This window comes from Benincasa hispida, chromosome 5 (genome assembly GCF_027475165.1).
Source record: "Benincasa hispida cultivar pf3 chromosome 5, pf3_genome.v1.1, whole genome shotgun sequence".
NCBI classification, from domain to species: domain Eukaryota; kingdom Viridiplantae; phylum Streptophyta; class Magnoliopsida; order Cucurbitales; family Cucurbitaceae; genus Benincasa; species Benincasa hispida.
Window position 1 is genome coordinate 51451809 of NC_143482.1, and position 18511 is coordinate 51470319.

The 18511-nt window shown below is 39.9% G+C and overlaps 3 protein-coding genes across 6 annotated transcripts; 2 read left to right on the top strand and 1 right to left on the bottom strand.

The window, feature by feature from the left end:
• The first annotated feature begins 1917 nt into the window (after positions 1-1917).
• Positions 1918-12740, top strand: LOC120077533 (pentatricopeptide repeat-containing protein At3g26782, mitochondrial-like). Its single transcript, XM_039031444.2, has 2 exons — positions 1918-4151; positions 12271-12740. Exons 1-2 carry the CDS (start codon positions 2035-2037, stop codon positions 12287-12289), a joined length of 2136 nt encoding a protein of 711 aa, XP_038887372.2. The 5' UTR covers positions 1918-2034; the 3' UTR covers positions 12290-12740.
• Positions 10418-14410, bottom strand: BAM5 (beta-amylase 5). 3 transcript variants are annotated; one of them, XM_039031446.2, is made up of 9 exons: positions 14271-14405; positions 13141-13362; positions 12777-12848; positions 12291-12689; positions 11844-12008; positions 11511-11774; positions 11179-11388; positions 10825-11064; positions 10418-10722 (listed from the first exon to the last, which is right to left on the bottom strand). In XM_039031446.2, the coding sequence occupies exons 2-9, from the start codon at positions 13354-13356 to the stop codon at positions 10528-10530; spliced, it is 1761 nt and encodes a 586-aa protein (XP_038887374.1). In that variant the 5' UTR covers positions 13357-13362; positions 14271-14405; the 3' UTR covers positions 10418-10527. The 3 variants fall into 3 exon arrangements, with proteins under 3 accessions (XP_038887374.1, XP_038887375.1, XP_038887373.1); XM_039031447.2 differs by lacking the exon at positions 13141-13362 and having other exon boundaries at positions 14271-14410; XM_039031445.2 differs by lacking the exon at positions 14271-14405 and having other exon boundaries at positions 13141-13544.
• Positions 14411-14538: 128 nt separating this feature from the next.
• Positions 14539-16860, top strand: LOC120077536 (proline-rich family protein). 2 transcript variants are annotated; one of them, XR_005481774.2, is made up of 3 exons: positions 14539-15033; positions 15814-15906; positions 15985-16860. XR_005481774.2 is itself a non-coding variant. In XM_039031449.2 (2 exons), exons 1-2 carry the CDS (start codon positions 14539-14541, stop codon positions 15282-15284), a joined length of 639 nt encoding a protein of 212 aa, XP_038887377.1. In that variant the 3' UTR covers positions 15285-15442. The 2 variants fall into 2 exon arrangements, 1 of the variants encoding a protein (XP_038887377.1); XM_039031449.2 differs by lacking the exons at positions 15814-15906; positions 15985-16860 and adding an exon at positions 15141-15442.
• The last annotated feature ends 1651 nt before the right edge of the window (positions 16861-18511 follow it).

Here is an 18511-nt window from a genome sequence, read left to right on the forward strand (position 1 = left end):
CAAAATGCCTTCAATTAACCAGTTAAAATGGTTGCTTACAATGGTCAATTAAAAAGTAAATGGGCTTGAAATGATTTCGGCCAACAACTTTTCACAAATAAAATTTAATTAAATCCAACATGAGGCATAAGGGTTAATTTCTTTGAAAGGAGTTGTCTCCACAAAAGGACAAAATCCAACATTAAATTGGTTAAAAATTGACTATATATTTTCAAATATATAGATATGATTACTCCTTTATCATTTTGGTGTAAGAGGAGGTGGGGAAATTTGTTGGGAAAAACCTCCTACTTCTACCGCAGAAATAATTAGAAAATAACAGAAAAATTAAAAGAAAGCAATAAAACTAGAAACACAATGGAAAACTCCCAACTTGAAGAAATCGAAAAAAAAACCATGGCCCACCAGAAAGAAATTCATTATGTGAGAATTTGTTACAATCACACAGAACAATTATCTCCCTAATCCCAAGAGCACTCTCTCAAAACTTTTGACTACTCACACATTTTTTTCACTCTCCAACTAGAGAATACTTAGGAATTTAAGTTACACATTCAAGCTTAAAAGTGTTTCTAACTGAGACGACTTGAAACTAGAGACATGGCTCTTTTTATAGGCAAGCCCATCCTCATTCTTCAATTTAACTAATGTGGGATAAACTGCACTTCCAATATTTTGACAAATCCGAACAAATTCTACCTAGGCAAGATATTTGAAGAATCCACATCTCTTACAACTTCCATGGTCTTGACCAATAATCATAATTCTCAACTCAGAACTATAACTCACTCCACCATAAAGAGTAGATCATTTAGAATGCTACCTCCCAAGATTTTCTTTTTTCGTCACATGTCGATAAACTTTGCTGATATTTTAGTACAATTTCCACCTACTTGGCTCACCTGGAAGTCCTTCAGTCATCGGCATAACTTCCACCATACACCTTGTATAACTGCCAAGACAATGTCCGTGTTCAAACTTGTGGAATCGCTAATATCGCATCCTCTATCATGGTAAAGCAGACACTACAAAGATGAATTTCTGTCTTCTTCAGAGGAAGTCATCGTCTCCCCCTAACGTGAAAGACACTGTCAGCATTCGATCCAAAGCCCTTTAGTGAACCTACTCTTTTTTTCATGTGCCCAACCTGTCCGCATCTGTAGCAGCCTATCTTTTGCTTGAAAACTCTCTTCTTTAAACTTTTGCTGGAATCACTTTGAAATTGCGCTAGAACACCATTATTGCTTAACTTGTACTTCTGTAACTCATTTTATATCAACATATCCTTGACTTGCACTTGCCACAAGCCCAAGTTGATCCTTCAATCAAACTTCTCCACATCAAACTTTATTGGACTTATAAAACTTGACACACATCTACTTCACTTCAAGCAAATAAGCAAATAGTGAACAACTGACACTATTCACAAAACATCGGTAGCCCGTTTCAAGAATTCTTTTCTGATGTGGAAACTTAGACAAAGCTACAACCACAAAACGTACTCAGACATTTAAGAAACTACGAACCTGACACTCTGATACCACTTGTTGGGAAAAACCATCCACTTCTATTGCAAAAATAAGCCGAAAATAACAAAAAAAAAAAAAAAAAATCCACTATGTGAAAAATTGTTACAATTGCATAGAACAATTCTCTCCTCGATCCCAATTACAAGAGTAATTTCTTAAAGCCTTTTTTCCACTCTCCAATTAGAGAATACAATTGGAGTACATCTTGAGACGACTTGAAACTAGAGACATAGACTCTTTTTATAGATTTGGAGTACATCTTGATTTTTCAATTTATTCGATATGGACAAACGACACTTTTAATATTTTGTCAAAACCCCCAACAAAATTTACACCATATACCTTTTGATGGCTAGCACAACCAACTCCAGCTCGTGCTTTAGAATATGATAACGGTAATTGAAATAATTGCTTCCATTGAGCTGAATTCGTTGGCTCTACTATTATTGTAGCTGCAGGACACACAGTTATGCTTCACTTTCCTTTTTCTTTCTAATTTCTTCCCATGATTGCCATTGCCAAAGCTACTCGTAAACCATTCATACTTCATAACGCAAACATTTACAAGAAATCTCTTCATACAACCACTGTAACCAACCCCAGCCCTCCTCTGAGAGTCCCACTTACTTCTCTTCAATGTGGAGCCATTTTGCAATCACTCACCAACACAAAATCATTCGAACAAGGCCGGAAACTACATGCCTATATGCTCGCATGTGGGAATCTTCAAAACAATACCTATCTCAGCTCCAAACTTGCTGCATTTTATGCCGCTTGCGGTCGCATGACACAAGCCGAAGTGATTTTCAATGGGGTTGTTTTGAAAAATTCTTTCCTATGGAATTTTATGATTAGAGGTTATGCTTCTGATGGCACTAATGCTTACAAGGCCCTTGCTATGTATCGTAAAATGCTAGCTTTTGGATACAATGCTGACAATTTTACATTCCCTTTTGTGCTAAAGGCGTGTGGTGATCTGGGTCTTCGTGAAATTGGAATGGAAATTCATAGTCAGGTGGAGATTTGTGGGTGGGAATCAGATATTTATGTGAACAATTCTCTTCTAGCAATGTATTTGAAGTTTGGGAATGTGGATGTTGCACGGAAGGTGTTTGATAAAATGCCTGAGAGGGATTTAACATCTTGGAACACTATGATTTCAGGTTACGTGAGGAATAACAACTCAATGGAAGCTTTAACGATTTTTTATCTAATGGAAAAGGGTGGGTTGAAAGCAGATGGGACTACTTTGCTTGCCCTCCTCACTGCTTGTGCCGACTTGGCTGCCATTAAGCAGGGGAAGGAGATCCATTGTTATGCTGTACGCAATAATTATTTTACTTTGAATGAGTTCTTGATGAACTCGCTGATTGATATGTACTCAAATTGCAGTTGTGTTGCTGCCGCTAGGCAATTATTCGAGGAGTTGAAAATTAAAGATACTGTATCGTGGAATTCTATAATTTCATGCCATCAACGAAGTGGAGATGCTTTTGAAAGTTTAAGACTTTTCTGTCAAATGCTAACTGAAGACACAGCAGCTCCGGATGAGATAACTATCGTGGCTGTCCTTGGTGCTTGTGAAAAGATTGCAGCCTTGCAATTTGGGAAGTCAGTCCATTCATATTTAACTAAAATAGGGATTTTCTTAAATTCCTTTTTAGGAACTGCCCTCATTGACATGTATGCTAAGTGTGGAGAATTATCCTGCTCTCACCATGTATTTTGTGAGATGACTCAGAAGAATATGGTTGCTTGGAGTGCTATGATTGCAGCTTATGGAATTCATGGGCAAGGAAAAGAGGCTATATCCATTTTCGATGAAATGACAGCAAATGGCATTAGTCCAGATTATGGTGTTCTCACTTCTGTTCTATCGGCATGTAGCCATTCAGGTTTGGTTGATGAGGGCAAAATGTTTTTCAACGAAATGACCAATAAGTACAATATCAAACCAGGATCTGCTCATTTCTTATGTTTGGTGGATCTTCTTGGCAGAGCAGGCCTTTTGAATGAAGCATATGAACTGGTAAAGCGTATAGAAGTGGAACCATCAGCTGATATATGGGCCACACTCCTTTCTGCTTGCAGGCTTCACCGAAATGTTGAGTTGGCAGAAATTTCTGCTCAAAATATTTTCAGAACAAATCCATCAAAGGTTAGTAGCTACATTTGTCTTTCCAATATTTATGCTGCTATGAAACAATGGACTGCTGTGGAAAAGGTGAGAGCTACAATGAGGAAACGTGGATTGAAAAAACCAGCGGGATACAGCTTAATTGAGCTTGATAGCCAGATTCATATGTTCTTTGTTGGAGACAAGTCACACCAAGAGACAAAAGATATATATGCCAAACTGAAGGATATAAGTTGGCGACTCAAGGAGGAAGGGTACAAGCCCGATACTAGTCCAGTATTATATGATGTCAATGAAGAACAAAAAGAGAAGATGCTTTGGGATCATAGTGAGCGACTGGCAATTGCTTTTGCTCTTCTAAATACCCCTCCAGGGACCAAAATTAGGATAACTAAGAATCTTCGAGTATGTGCAGATTGCCACACGGTAACAAAGTTTATATCAAAACTCATGGATCGAGAAATTGTCATGCGTGATAACCACAGGTTTCACCATTTTATTGATGGAATTTGTTCTTGTGGTGATTTTTGGTAAATTACTATATAACTTTGTTTCATATCAAATTTATTCAATAAGAGGTATGATATTTCTTATATACGAATTTTGTAGCAATCTTTTTATAGTTAGCAATTAATATGTACATGATTATAAGTATCTATTACGACCCTTCGATCACCTAGCTTTCTCCCCCTGCAATTAAGATACTCAACAAGCAATATATAGGCACACAATTAAGGCTAAGAAGAAGTCACAGACAGCACAGAAGAAAGAACGACTACTCTTCTCATTCAAATAACAATTGCTGGGCAAAATCGATAACATCAGCCAATCTCACAATGAGAATAAATTCGGAAAAACAAAGAACAAACAGTTAGGAACCCTGAACTAGCCAGGCAGCTCTAGAAGCCCCTCCCCAGGAAATCTCCTTCCTTATTTTTCTACCTGCCTTCCATTCTTTTCCTCCTTTCATTTAAAAACGCAGTTGGGGCCCACTTCAACCGTTTTCATCCCCCACTAGCTCCTCTGCCACTCTCCTTGCTGAGTCACCCTCATTTCTAACCGTATTCTCCCATTTTCTTCCTATTTTACCCCTCCTTTTATATGTGTAAATAATTGGAGGTTTTACAATTCCTTCCCTCTCGAAACACACCTTGTCCTCAAGGTGGAAAGTTGGAAACTGCTGTCTTATTGCAGGGGCAGACTCCCATGTTGCCTCACTTTCGGGTAGGCCTCTCCATTTAACTAGCCACTCTTGCATAGTTGTCTCACCATTCCATCTTACTCCCAACACTAGTTCAGGACTGACTTGGAGTTCAAATTCTTCTGTCAGCATAGGGGGAATGTGTTGAACTTGCTGGGTTTGGCCTAACTTCTTTTTAAGTTGAGAGACATGGAACACATTGTGAATGGCGACCTCAGCTGGTAAATTCAAACGATATGCTACTTCCCCAATCTTCTCAGATATTGTATATGGTCCATAAAATTTAGGAGATAAATTTTCACTTCTTCTTTTAGTTAGAGTTCGCTGCCTATAGGGTCGTAGTTTTAGAAATACCTCATCTCCCACCTCAAACTCTAATTCTCGACAATGTAGATCTGCTTGTTTCTTCATACGGTTCTGAGCAATCACTAGGTGTTCCTTGAGAGCGTTCAAAGCCAAGTCTCTGTCCTTTTGCTGTTGTTCAACACTGTTATTAGAAGACTTCTGATCTCCATAGTGAACTATAGGAGGAGGGGGCCGACCAAACACTACTTGGAAGGGAGTAGTTCTAATGGATTGATGGAAGGTGGTATTGTACCACAGCTTGGCCCATGCCAACCATTTGTTCCAACAGGTAGGCTGTTCATTACAAAAACACCTCAAATAAGTCTCCAAGCAACGGTTAACTCTCTCGGTCTGTCCGTCGGTTTGAGGGTGAAATGTTGTGCTTCTTCTCAGTTTTGTTCCCAAGGATGTGAACATTTCCCTCCAGAAATTGCTTAGAAAAATTTTGTCCCTATCGGTTGTGATAGACTTAGGAACTCCATGAAGCTTAACTACTTCTTGAATGAACAGATCAGCTACTTGCTTTGCAGTAAACAGGTGCCTCAAGGCCATAAAGTGTCCATACTTGCTAAGCCGGTCAACCACTACAAGGATCGAATTGAACCGCCCAGACTTGGGCAGCCCCTCAATGAAGTCCATAGTCCATTCCTCCAACGACAGCTCGGGAATTGATTACGGATGTAACAGCCCCACTGGTGATTGTGAGTCTTGTTTCGTTGACATACCTCACAGCCTTCTACATACTTTTGAATGTCAGATTTCATCCCTGGCCAATGAAGCTCCCCATTCATCTTCTTGTATGTTCTTAGAAAACCCGAATGGCCCCCCAACACGGAATCATGGAAGGTGTGCAGCAATGAAGGAATCAGTGATGAGTTTCGTGGAATTGCCAACCTCCCCTTGTACAACAGCCTTTGGTTCTTCCACTGGTATGGTGGTTTCCCTTCCGGATCCTCTTTCAGTGTGGCTATATTTCTTTGGAGTTCTTCATCCTCCCCTACTTCCCTCAAGATCACATCTAAGTCCACTACTACCGAGGATACTAAACTTTGTAATTCCGGAGCCTCTTGAACTCTAGAGAGAGCGTCTGCTGCTTTATTGGACAGCCCCGGTTGATAGAGGATCTCGAAATTGTAGCCTAGAAGCTTAGTTAGCCACCTTTGAAACTGCGGTTGAACCTCCCTTTGTTCAACGAGAAATTTCAAGGCTTTCTGATTAGAGATGACGGTGAACTTCCCTCCAAGTAGATAATGCCTCCATTTTTGAACTGCCAAGACTACGGCCATTAGCTCTCTTTCATACACAGACTTGGCTTGCGCTCTTGAAGACAACTTTTGGCTGAAGTATGCTATCGGTCGGTCTCCTTGGGTGAGCATAGCTCCTAATCCTACACCGGAGGTATCAGTTTCTATGATAAACGGTTTGCTGAAGTCTGGTAGGGCTAAAACAGGACACGATATCATCTAACTCTTGAGATCCTCGAAGGCTTCGGTGGCTTTCTCACTCCATCTAAAACCATTCTTCTGGAGTAACTTGGTGAAAGGAGCAGCTCGGCTACTATAACCCTTCACAAACCGACGGTAGTATCCTGTTAAGCCTAAGAACCCCCGCAATTCAGTGATGTTCTTCGGTTGTGGCCAATTGACCATCGCCTTAATTTTGTCTCTATCCGCTTCTACCCCACTGGAAGAGATTAGATGACCCAAGTACTGAATCCTTTCTTGACAAAAGACACATTTCTTCTGGTTAGCATACAATTTATGATCTCTAAGGATGCTGAACACTATCCCCAAATGTGATTCATGTGTGGATACATCATGGCTGTAAACTAGAATGTCATCAAAGAAAACAAGGACAAATCGACGTAAAAACGGTCTAAAAACTTGGTTCATAAGCGACTGGAAGGTGGCTGGTGCATTTGTGAGATCGAAAGGCATGACAAGAAACTCATAATGTCCCTCATGTGTGGAAAGGCCATTTTCTCGATATCTCCCTCCCTCATTCTTATCTGGTGATAGCCTGATTTGAGGTAGGGTTGGCAACGGGGCCGGGCCGGGGCGGGGGGCGTCTCCAGTCCCCGGCCCGGTAGGGGAAATTGTCCCCCATCCCCACCCCCGTCCCCGGCCCCGTAGGGGAAATTGTCCCCCATCCCCACCCCTGTCCCCGCCATTTGAAGGCGGGGACGGGGATTCCCCGTCGGGGAAACGAGGTCCCTACAGGGCCCCATTCGTGGCAGACTTCAACAGAGGGGAGGGATGAGAGAGCGAGAGCGAGAGTGAGAGTGCGAGGGAGGGCGAGAGCGAGAGCGCGAGTGAGAGGAGAGGGATGCAGAGAGCGAGAGGAGAGGGATGTTTTGTTGCAGATTGCAGAGAGCGAGAGGGGACTGGGGAGGGGATAAAAATATATATATAAATTCGGAGTCGGGGATTAATCGGGGTCGGGGTCAGGGCGGGATATTGTCCCCATCCTTGCCCCGTCCCCGGACGGGGCCCCGAATAAATTCCCCAGTTTGACCCCATCCCCGGTCAAACCGGGGAATCCTCGCCCCGAACGAGGCGGGTATCTGCGGGGACCCGCCCCGTCGGGTTTTTTTACCAACCCTAATTTGAGGTTTAGTTTGGAGAAAACAGTGGCTCCATGTAGTTCATCCAGTAGTTCCTCTATCACCGGTATAGGGAACTTATCAGCTACCGTAGCTTGGTTTAACTTTCTATAATCCACACAAAATCGCCTCCCCCATCCTTCTTTTTTACTAAAAGCACCGGGCTCGAGTATGGACTTCTGCTAGGTCGAATAAATCCTGCTTGCATCATCTCTTGAACCAGTCTCTCTATTTCTTCTTTTTGTGCATACCCGTACTTGTATGGCCTTACATTAATGGGGTTAGTTCCTTCTTGGATATTAATGTGGTGATCTACTGATCTCTGGGGAGGTAGGGCGGAAGGAAGCTCGGAGATGTCCTGATTTTGTTCCAAAAGTACCCGAATCATCAATGGTAAGTTAGAACCCCTTTATTTTTCCTCTTGTCTACTGTCCTCTGTCTCTTGCTCGATTTCAAGTTGCTGGAAGTCGACTAGAAATCCCATATCATCATCCTCCCAATGCTTACTCAACATTTTGTAAGACACTCCAACCTTAGTTAGCGATGGATCCCCTTGTAACATGATGTGAGAACCCTCGGCCCAAAAATTCATGGTTAAAGTTGGCCAGTGTATTCCCATAAATCCTGTAGAGCATAGCCATGGCATGCCTAGAACCACATTCATCCGGCCAATTCGATAGTTAAGAAGTCAACCTTCACCTTCAGCCCAGGTAAATCGAGTTCCACTCCTCTGCAAATCCCCTTTCCTTCTATTTCACTACCATTTCCGATTACAACCCCAAACTTGGTGTGCTTCTCTGTTGGAATGTCCAGCTCCCTGACCGTGTCTTGGTGGATGAAATTGTGTGTTGCCCCCGAATCAATGAGGACTAGTACTTCCCTTCCCTTGATCTCCCCTTTCAGCTTCATGATCCCTTTCACGGAAAAGCCTAGTAATGAATTTAGTGCTAACTCTGCTTTCTCTCCTAATTCCACATTATTCAGCTCTAGCTTCTCTTCCTCTGCTTCGCCTATCTCCTCCCCTGTTTCCTCCTCTTCGTTAGTAATGAATAGCATTAGTTGGCAATTCTCACGAAACTTACACTTATGTCCGGGGGAATACTTCTCGCTACATCTAAAACAGAGGCCCTTATCGAGCCTATCCCTGAATTCGGCATCAGACAAGCGCTTGACCGGTGCTTCCTTCTTGGTGGGAAAAGACTTCACAAGTATGGCAACCTGTTTCATTGGCAGCACTTCATTTCCCTTTGTTTGTGTCTTCTCGATCAACTCCTTCTTCCCCTGGTGGGCCTCCCTGCTGCTCAGGCCATTCACTCTCAGATCTTTCAGTGCAATTTTGAGGGCTAGGTTCCTGTCATTCACCAGTTGAGCTTCCCTCATACAATCGTCCAAGATCCTTGGGTTACGGCTGATGACTTCAGCTTGTATGATTGCCTCCAACCCATTCAAGAAAGCATCTCTTAAGACTTCTTCAGACAACTCCGGCAATGGGGTAGAGCAGGTTACAAACTTCTTGACATAGTCCGAGTAGGTACCTTCTTGTTTGATCTTCAGTAAACACACGCACAAACTTCCTTCTCCCACCTTCCGGTAGTGATCGAATAACTGGGTTTTCAATTCTTCCCAAGTGGTGATGGCTCAGCGATTGTTACTTCATTCGGCGCGAAGCTGACGACGGCCACCTTCACTTTCTCGGCATCAGTTAGCTCATGGATCTCGAAGTAATGCTCGGCTCGGTAAACCCATGATTCCGGGTTCTCCCCTGTAAACATTGGCATTTCCAGTCGTTTATACTTCCCCTTGTCACCTCCGGTTGTGTATCCCACGTGTGATGGCTCGGCTTTCCCGATCTTACCTTTTGCTTTGGTCATACTGTTATTAGCGATCATCGAATCCTTTTTCTTTCTGCTGGAATTACTTTCCCTCACTTCTTTGGTCAGTTTTTCTAAGTTTTTGCACAGTCTGGTCAGCAACTCACGTATTCCGGCCATCTCCTTCTTGGCCGATTCCATCCTTTCTTCAAGTTACATTCCTCACGTTTTCCCCAGGATTGCGGCTCTGATACCAAGTTGTTACGACCCTTCGATCACCTAGCTTTCTCCCCTGCAATTAAGATACTCAACAAGCAATATACAGGCACACAATTAAGGCTAAGAAGAAGTTACAGACAGCACAGAAGAAAGAACGACTACTCTTCTCATTCAAATAACAATTGCTGGACAAAATCGATAACATCAGCCAATCTCACAATGAGAATAAATTCGGAAAAACAAAGAACAAACAATTAGGAACCCTGAACTAGCCAAGGCAGCACCGGAAGCCCCTCCCCAGGAAATCTCCTTCCTTATTTTTCTACCTGCCTTCCATTCTTTTCCTCCTTTCATTTAAAAATGCAGCTGGGGTCCACTTCAACCGTTTTCATCCCCCACTAGCTCCTCTGCCACTCGCCCTGCTGAGTCACCCTCATTTCTAACCGTATTCTCCCATTTTCTTCCTATTTTACCCCTCCTTTTTTATGTGTAAATAATTGGAGGTTTTACAGTATCATGCTTGGTAACCATAGGTTTCACCATTTTATAGAGATGAATTTGTGCCTGTGGTAATTTTCGGTAATTGTTATTTAACTTTATTTCATATCAATATTATACAATAGCAAGAGGAACACTGTTTCTTATACATGAACTCTATAGTACCGTTTTGTGTATATCTTATTTCACTTAAATATATACAGTATTCTATTAAAGAAATCCACAAAAGGACCACCAATTGGAGTATCGGTTTCCCTATCCCATGAGAATGGCTTCGATGGTTCAGTTGCTTCTAAAAGTGCTTCCATTGAAATTTTTTCTTTTGAGTGATTGAGTGGGACAACATAGCAGTTATAGTCCTCTGGGTTGGGGCAGTAACCCTACAGAACACAAAAGACAAGCCAGTTGAGGCAAAGGCAGAAAGGAGGAATTTGATTAATCTTTATTCGATTCTGGCTTTTCCGGAATAATGTAATCATTACCTGATCAGCATGCATCTTCATCACAAAGCGCTTGAATATATTGAAATTTCTCTTTTGCAGGAGTTTGTTACAAAGTCGAAGGTATGTCACTCCAAACATCTTATGCTTTGGTTGACCGTCTTTGTTGATTCCGTTTGGTCTAGCATTCAAAAGAATTTGATTGTAAGCTGCATGGTCATACCTTGGTAGTGCATTCTCTCCTGCTACTACAATGCCTTCTCTCCAACCTCCACTTAGAACCTGTTGGTGATGAGTACATTGACAGTTTACTCAAAATCAATCATTCCTAGAATTTGGGATCAATTTCTTAATCTGTCTAATATCACACACTACATGAACTTGATTATACTTTACCTGCTGAACTAGTTCCTCAGGTCCACTTTTGGCTTTTGAAATATGCTCATAATTCCTCATCTCTAGACATGTAAAATTCAAAATTGCATGGTGCCTTGATAGCATCCTTGCTATAGGTCGGTATCCATCTCTAGTTTTCAAATTATAATATCCTGATGTAAGCTCAGCTGCATGGTTTTCTGTTTGATACCACCAGTGGATCCCGGCTACCTGTTTTTATTAGGAAGTACAATGTCTTTCACTGACATGACTTCAGAAGAAAGACAATAACTTGTGCTTTTAGATGTTTCTATAATGAATAGATGTAGAAATATATTTGCTTGGAGACATACTTTGGCTGCTAGTTTAAGTTTACAACCAAGGAAAACTTGGTTTGCTTCTTCAAGGATCTGATCACCATGGTTCAATAACTTGTTGGAATACCATGTCAAGAAAAACTTTCCTTCATCAGATTGGTAAGTGCCATTCGATCTGAAAAACTCTGTAGATTCGGGAGCGTCATTGTAAGTTCCTGCATTATCTGGAAGTTTCCATTCAGGATGTCCAGCAGTTGCTGCGGCCTCATTGAATTCCATTTTGAGATATTTGTCATAGCACTAATATTTGAAAAAGAAGTAAAAACCAGAACAGGGTGTCCTTTAAAAATGTTCCAAAATTTGTCTTACCTGGAATTCTCCAATACCAGGAAATTCCCATCCCTGATTTTGTACATATGACGGATACCTCAACTCCCCGGCGGGGCCAAGTCCCACTTCAATGTCTATTATAAGACCATCGTCTAAAAAATCCACCATATTTTCTCTGAAGCTCTTCATGTAATCCCTGTATAACTGTGTAGTTCCATAATTTGAAATTATTGTAAGGAATGAAGTAAAATATAAAGGATCAACATTTGTAATATAATTTTACTGTTCTTCCATTTTCAAGATTTTCTTCTACACATTTACATCAGGATCAAAGGGTACCCATCAAGGGAAGCATTTCAGTGTCAGGATTGATTGATCTGATTTACTGTGACCAATTTGACTTTTTTGGCTACTTGACATTTTTGGCGACTGATTATTTATTTGAATTCGGTTATCTGTCAAGCAGTTGCAAGGAGCTGAGCTGACCTCTACAGCAGTTCGCCCATGAAAGAGAGGTTGGTTATCGACTCCGAGAGTGAGGTACTCCTTGTTCCTGGTCCCTGATCGGTTTGTGTAAAAGATATCAGGATTTAATTCTCCAATTTTGAGAACCCAACTGGGGAGTGGAATATTGACAGAATCTCCCACATTCCCTCCACATTGGTGGAAGGACATTATAGCTTGAAGTTTCAGGCCACATTCTTGAATTATCTTAAATAAGCTCCTATATGCAGTCCAATCGTACTGATTTGGCCCTTTAGATTCTACAATCCCCCACCAAACATCAATCATTACCCCATCTACATCTGCTGCTCGTAGTTGTTCGAGTTGTTTCTTTATCCCATCTCTATCTTCCAGTTCATTATCAGTTGTAACAATTTCCAACTGGTGTTATGAAAATAAGAAGAATGATAAACTGAACTTGTTCGACTCTGATGAATGCGAGTATACAAGATTTTGTATGCAACTTACTGGGAGCATCACATAAACTGGCACATAATTTTGTATCAACTTTACATCATAGTCAGGACTGCTGCTTGATACCTTCATGAAAGAAAAGAAAAGTTTCATGTAAGAACGCAAAGTGGATAAAAGTGCATAAAGCAATTAACTAAATGAGTCCCGAACTCAAAAATATAAATGAAGTATCAAGTTGATGAGAAAGAAGACAGGCTTTCCAAAAGAACAAGGCATATTTTGATCCTCAATATTTCTGCATGTGAAGTAAAAGATTGAATCAAGGTTGGTGGCCTCTTCAAGCTTTTGCAAGGCCATCTATGTCACAGGTTCAGAATATCTGATAGAAGAAAGATGTACATCCCTGAACATAAGTTACCTCTGGTTCTATCATAGTCATCTCATATGCCGGAGTCCGAATATTGATCCTTGGTGTTATAGACCAACATGGTAGAGACCAGTTGAGTTTTAGCTTCTTTACTTGCACTTTACATTTAACTTCACCTTGAACATATCCTCTGCATGGTGCTGTTCTCTCTATTAATCCACTATGCACTTGGCACACAACACTTGCCATGATTGTGTCTGAAGCCATTTCCTTCTATTGTTTATGAGTAATGAGTATTAGAACAGATAGGAATTGAGCGAACATGAATTCACACATAAAGAAGGTAAGGATAACGAATGGGCTAGTGAATCACAATCCATACACGTTCTTCCCCAATTCAAGAAAGAAAACGTCTTGTAGTTTCTTCATGTCCAAGTCCATGATTGGTAAAAGATGAGGAAGAACATGTCATTTGATGCTTTATTGGTTGTACTCTTGCTGAGACTTGCACAAGTCAGACAGGTTTTTGTGAATAGTGACAGCTTGGAAGAATTCAAAATATTAACAAATTAAAATTATGATGGTTTAGTTTTCAACATTATTCACAAACATTATTAATCTGTGTAGGCTTCTTTTAAAGAGGGGAAATGTGATGCATAGTTCAGCTAACTCAGAGCCACAGCTGGTTAACTCCTATCTCAAAGAGGAATGACTAGGCGGACATGCTTCGTTGGCTCGATTCTTGATGTCTATTCAACAGGTATGTAATAACAAACAAAATCACTTTTCATTTTTAACCTCAAATGTGTGAATGGAATTTTCTCGAAGTCCAATCCCACAGGCTTTTTTACCTTATATCATTAGTGCCCCACTTCAACTCATGGGCATGGTGTATTGCTGACCGCCATTGCCCACCAATCCCTTGAGGTAAACATTTCGATTTTTTCTCTTTCTTTTTTATTTAGTACATGTGGAACTTGAAGATTTGAATCTTTGAGCTCTTAGATTATTTTATATAGACAAGTTGATTTCACTTTTATTACATAAAGTTAACCATGCTTTAAGAGCTATTGTCACTAGTTAAGAGAGAAACTTGATCCTTTTTCAAGCTTAGCCACTTTCTCTTCACCCACTATCCCTCTCTTGATCCATGTAAGGACAGTAAAAAGTGAAAATCTTACCTGTCATTCACTCAGCAACAAAAGTGAAAAGGGTAAATGAATGGTGACGGTTTCATTGGCCTTCACGTGGATCCGATCCCATTTCAAGTTACAACTCAGTGAGTAGCCCAGTCCAGTCCCTTACTCTCTCTCTCTCTCATCTTGCTCGTCTTCTTCAACCGCCATGAGAAAAAGACGAAAGAGAAACAAAGCCCAAGTCTTTTTCTTGTGAAGCGACGAACTGTGTGTACTTTTTGGACTCTGAAATTTGGAAGTCTGTAAATCGAAAATGTGTTATGTGGGCAAAGCAACTAAGATCTTCATCTTCATTGTCACCGTTTTGGTGGTTCTTGGTCTAGTTCTTGGCTTCGGATTTATGCGCCACGGCCTCCAAAAATCCCACAAGTGCTCCGGCAACTCCTGTTTTTCCCCTCCGGCCGTCTTTTCCAACCCCAATTCGGCTACTCCCGGTGGCGCCGCCCCCATCTCCGCATCCAATCAGCCGCAGAACCCACCAAGCCCACCGTATTCCAATCCAAACCCACCACCCCAAAATTCGATTCCAGCTTTTCCGCCTCCTTCTGACACTACGCTGGCTTCCCCGCCTCCGCCTGACGTAATTGCGACTTCCCCACCTCCGCCTGACGCTATTCCGATTTCCCCACCTCCACCTAATACCATCCCAAATCCCTTACCGCCACCACCACCGACGGCAGCATCTCAATCTCCGCCTGCCCCAGAAACTGAAGCAGCGCCGCCGTTAACTCCGCCCAGTACGACGATGGTGAGTCCGGGCCCAATGCATGCTCATCTCGAGTCCTCGATTCGTAAGACCAATAGGAAGTTCTGAGATCGATTTTTTCATTGATTTATCTCGTTTATATCTTTCAGGAAAAAAAAAAGTTTGGAATTCTTAGATGGGTTTGTAAAGATTCGGGTGAAATGCGAGTTGTGTTAGATTCGAGTGATGGGTCGATCCAATTTTCAGCTGTTTGGCTGCTTTTTGATGACGGATTTACAGTTCCATTTTACTGAAATTTCGCAGAAAAGCAGAGGAATCAGCAGTGATTCCCTTTTTTTTTTTTTTCCAGTGCATCAGTTTCACAGTTCATCTTTGACCATTGTCGTCTACAGTGTCTACACTTCTCTCAGTGGCATTAATCGCTATAATTTATTTGACTAAATTTCGCTAATTTCTTCATTGGATTCTCAGCTTAAAAAACCTAAAATGTCGAAGTGTGTCGATCGGATCCCTTTTTTTTGAAGTCGATCTGTAATTATCACCATTTTCTACTCTACTGGTTTACGATAATTCTCTTTAATGTTAAACTCAAAACAAAACTAGAATTTTTGTGTATCAATATGTCTTATTTGTATTATGGTTGATGAAATTTTCTTTTAGAATACCATATCGCAAAACCATTACATGGGTGTGTCGCATATGACCTTATCTTAAAGATTGGATCAAGATAGATAGATATTTTAGGATCTGTTTGAAATAATAGTGCTTATAAAAAGTGTTTTTAAGTAGAGACTCGATATACTGGTTAATTTGGTGATACAGTTGGAAAGCTGATTTGTGGGGGAGTGAAGTTAGGGATGCTTTCTCTGAAATGTCTGAACTGAACCATTTTCAGACAAATGTGGTCTCTCCGAGGTAAACGAAGCTTTCTTTTTAGCTTCTATACACAGACAAAGTACAGATTTTAGCGGAGTCCCATGTTCAAATTTGCAGATGTTTCGCAGTAACAACCTAGCTTGTCTTCAAGACGCACAGATTTCTCAAAGATAATGGCTTTGTCTTTGTGAGCACTGGCTCGAATTGAAACCTATGGATAAAAGCCACTGATGTTCCATCAAACGGCTGAGGTCTCCTTGCCTTTGTAATTAATTTCTACGGCCTTAAAATTGAGTCCAAGCTGCAAAAGTTTGTCTTTAACCACGTGATAATAGGGTGGCTACAAAGAAGTTTTGAAGGTTTATTGACCCTGGCAAATAGGGTATATACCCTACAAACTAAAGGACAAGAGTTAAATTTGGAGGGGACGTGGCTTTGGTACTCTGCCAACTGTAACCATTAAATTAAGGTTTAGAATTTATAAACTGCTGCGGTGTTATAATTCATGTCATGCACGAGGATCAGTGACCGGTCACCGGAATCTTGCCGGCTTCTGCGGCGGACGGCGGCAAGTCTCTTGATTAGTTCCGACAGTTGAATGAGAGGACAGTCATGTGGGAATTGAAGAGGAGATTTAAAGAGATATTGGGCCCTTTGTGATCTTAGCCTTAATCCCCATTGTTTATAGGCTGAAGCGCACCAAGATTGGAGAAGTTGTGAATGTCTATTTTTCTTTTTCTTGGGTAGAAAATGTGATTGATATTAAGGAGGTGTTTGTTTAGGGTGAGAGTGAGAGTGAGAGTGAGAGGGAATGAGTTAGACATCCTAAGCTCAACTCTTATTTGGAGTAAGGATCTAGGAAGTTTGGTTTCTTGCAGCTTTTTTTCGTGGGTTTTATTTCGTGGGTTTTAATAATAAACACTATTCAAATCTATGGGTTTCTTTTTTTTCTTTTTTCTTTTCTTAATTTAATCTAAGAAGTTTGTCTGCCAACTTCTGGACACCAATTCGATGACTGTCGTTAGCCAACCCCGACCACAACTTTCAATGATCGCTGGCGCCCAACCTTCGACCACCAACGGTCACTACCGCCTCTGGCTGCCACTTCCAACAACGCAAACATTTTTTTCTCTAAATCATTCCAAAAAGACCCTTAGTTTAACTAGAATAATTTTTTAAAAAAATACACTTTCTCTTTATTCTAATGATTTTTTCTTTTGGAGTTTTTCTTAATTATTATTAATATTACATTATCTTTTTTTAAATTCTCTCTCTTCCCTTCCTTGATTAAAATTAATGTTTCCTTCATGTTAGGGATTTCATTTATTTTCTGTTTTTCTTAATGGAAAATCAATCATTTATCTATTGAGATCTCAAGTATATGTCGAATATACTTGTAATATAGTGGAAAATGTAAATATACATCATATATACCATGGTTTATTTTATGGCGTGTTTACAAATATATTTAAAAATGTAAATATACATAAAATATATTGTTAGATATATAAGACAACATCTTATACAAATTGTATTGTTCATGCATTTATCAAATATATACTGATTTATTTATAGAAAATTCAAATATATAATGTTATGTATATCAAATATACCTTGTTTTCTCCTCTGAAGCTTCTCGTCGATTCTTGCTTTTATTTTTTAGGGCAACAATTTTCGAATTTTTGGAGATATTTTCCTTACTTGTAGAGGATCTAAAAAGAAATCTATTTTGGAAAGTTCATAACCACAAGAAACTTCATTTACATGCTGAGAGCTAAAAAAGTAAATTGAGTCATATTTTGTTTAAAATAATAGCTCATTATTAAAGGAATCGGGTCCACTACGGAAGTGGGATCGGTCCCGTTTCCTAATTTTCACAGACTAAAATTTCAGATAACAAAATATGCATTTACAGAATTTACAGTATACTTTAAAGAAGAAATAATTAGAATTAGAACAATTACTTACCCTTGAAGTCAAAAGTCTTTACGAAACTTCTTGTCGATTCGGTCAGTATAGTAATCCCAAAGATTTGGACACCACCAAAAGAGAGCCTCCTGTATTCTTTGTAGGGTATGAGAATTTTCAGAGTGACTTTGGGAAGAGGAGGAAGAATTTGAGAGGAGATTTTGTAGGGAAGATTTCTATAGGAAAACCCAAAAAAAAAAAAAAAAAAAAAAAAAATTAACACACCCCAAGAAGGATTCTCTGATATCTTCTATGAAGAAGAATGAATAGCTCGTAAAAATGAAATCCCCACATCCCCACGTTTTTTAGAGAATTAAGGAGAGGGATGTTGTAACTCCCTCCTTTTAATTTTAAAAATAAATTAAAATAAAATTAATATAATATATATATATATACACACACATGTAATTATATGTTATATCAAATATAATACATAACCTATAATTTTTATATTGTATCAAATACAATATAACCTATAGTTTAATTCTCTCAATTATTTATGATATGTAATAAAGATCAAATGTATATTAAATTTAATTATATGAATCCAATTTACATAACTATTTATTTCCTCTCAAATAAATTTTATATTATAATATATCAAATACATTATATTAATTATATCACGTATAATTAATTTAAATCACGTATAATTAATTTAAATTAATTATATCAC

What these genes read in the sequence shown, in the direction of transcription:
- LOC120077533 (XM_039031444.2), top strand. Translation starts at nt 2,035, where the DNA reads ATGATTGCCATTGCCAAAGCTACTCGTAAACCATTCATACTTCATAAC.
- BAM5 (XM_039031446.2), bottom strand. Translation starts at nt 13,356, where the DNA reads ATGGCTTCAGACACAATCATGGCAAGTGTTGTGTGCCAAGTGCATAGT. An exon ending in TGACTATGATAGAACCAGAG is followed by an intron (nt 12,849 to 13,140) that starts GTAACTTATGTT and finishes TCTTTCATGAAG; the next exon opens with GTATCAAGCAGCAGTCCTGA. An exon ending in AACTTAAACTAGCAGCCAAA is followed by an intron (nt 11,389 to 11,510) that starts GTATGTCTCCAA and finishes TAATAAAAACAG; the next exon opens with GTAGCCGGGATCCACTGGTG.
- LOC120077536 (XM_039031449.2), top strand. Translation starts at nt 14,539, where the DNA reads ATGTGTTATGTGGGCAAAGCAACTAAGATCTTCATCTTCATTGTCACC. An exon ending in CTCCGCCCAGTACGACGATG is followed by an intron (nt 15,034 to 15,140) that starts GTGAGTCCGGGC and finishes TATATCTTTCAG; the next exon opens with GAAAAAAAAAAGTTTGGAAT.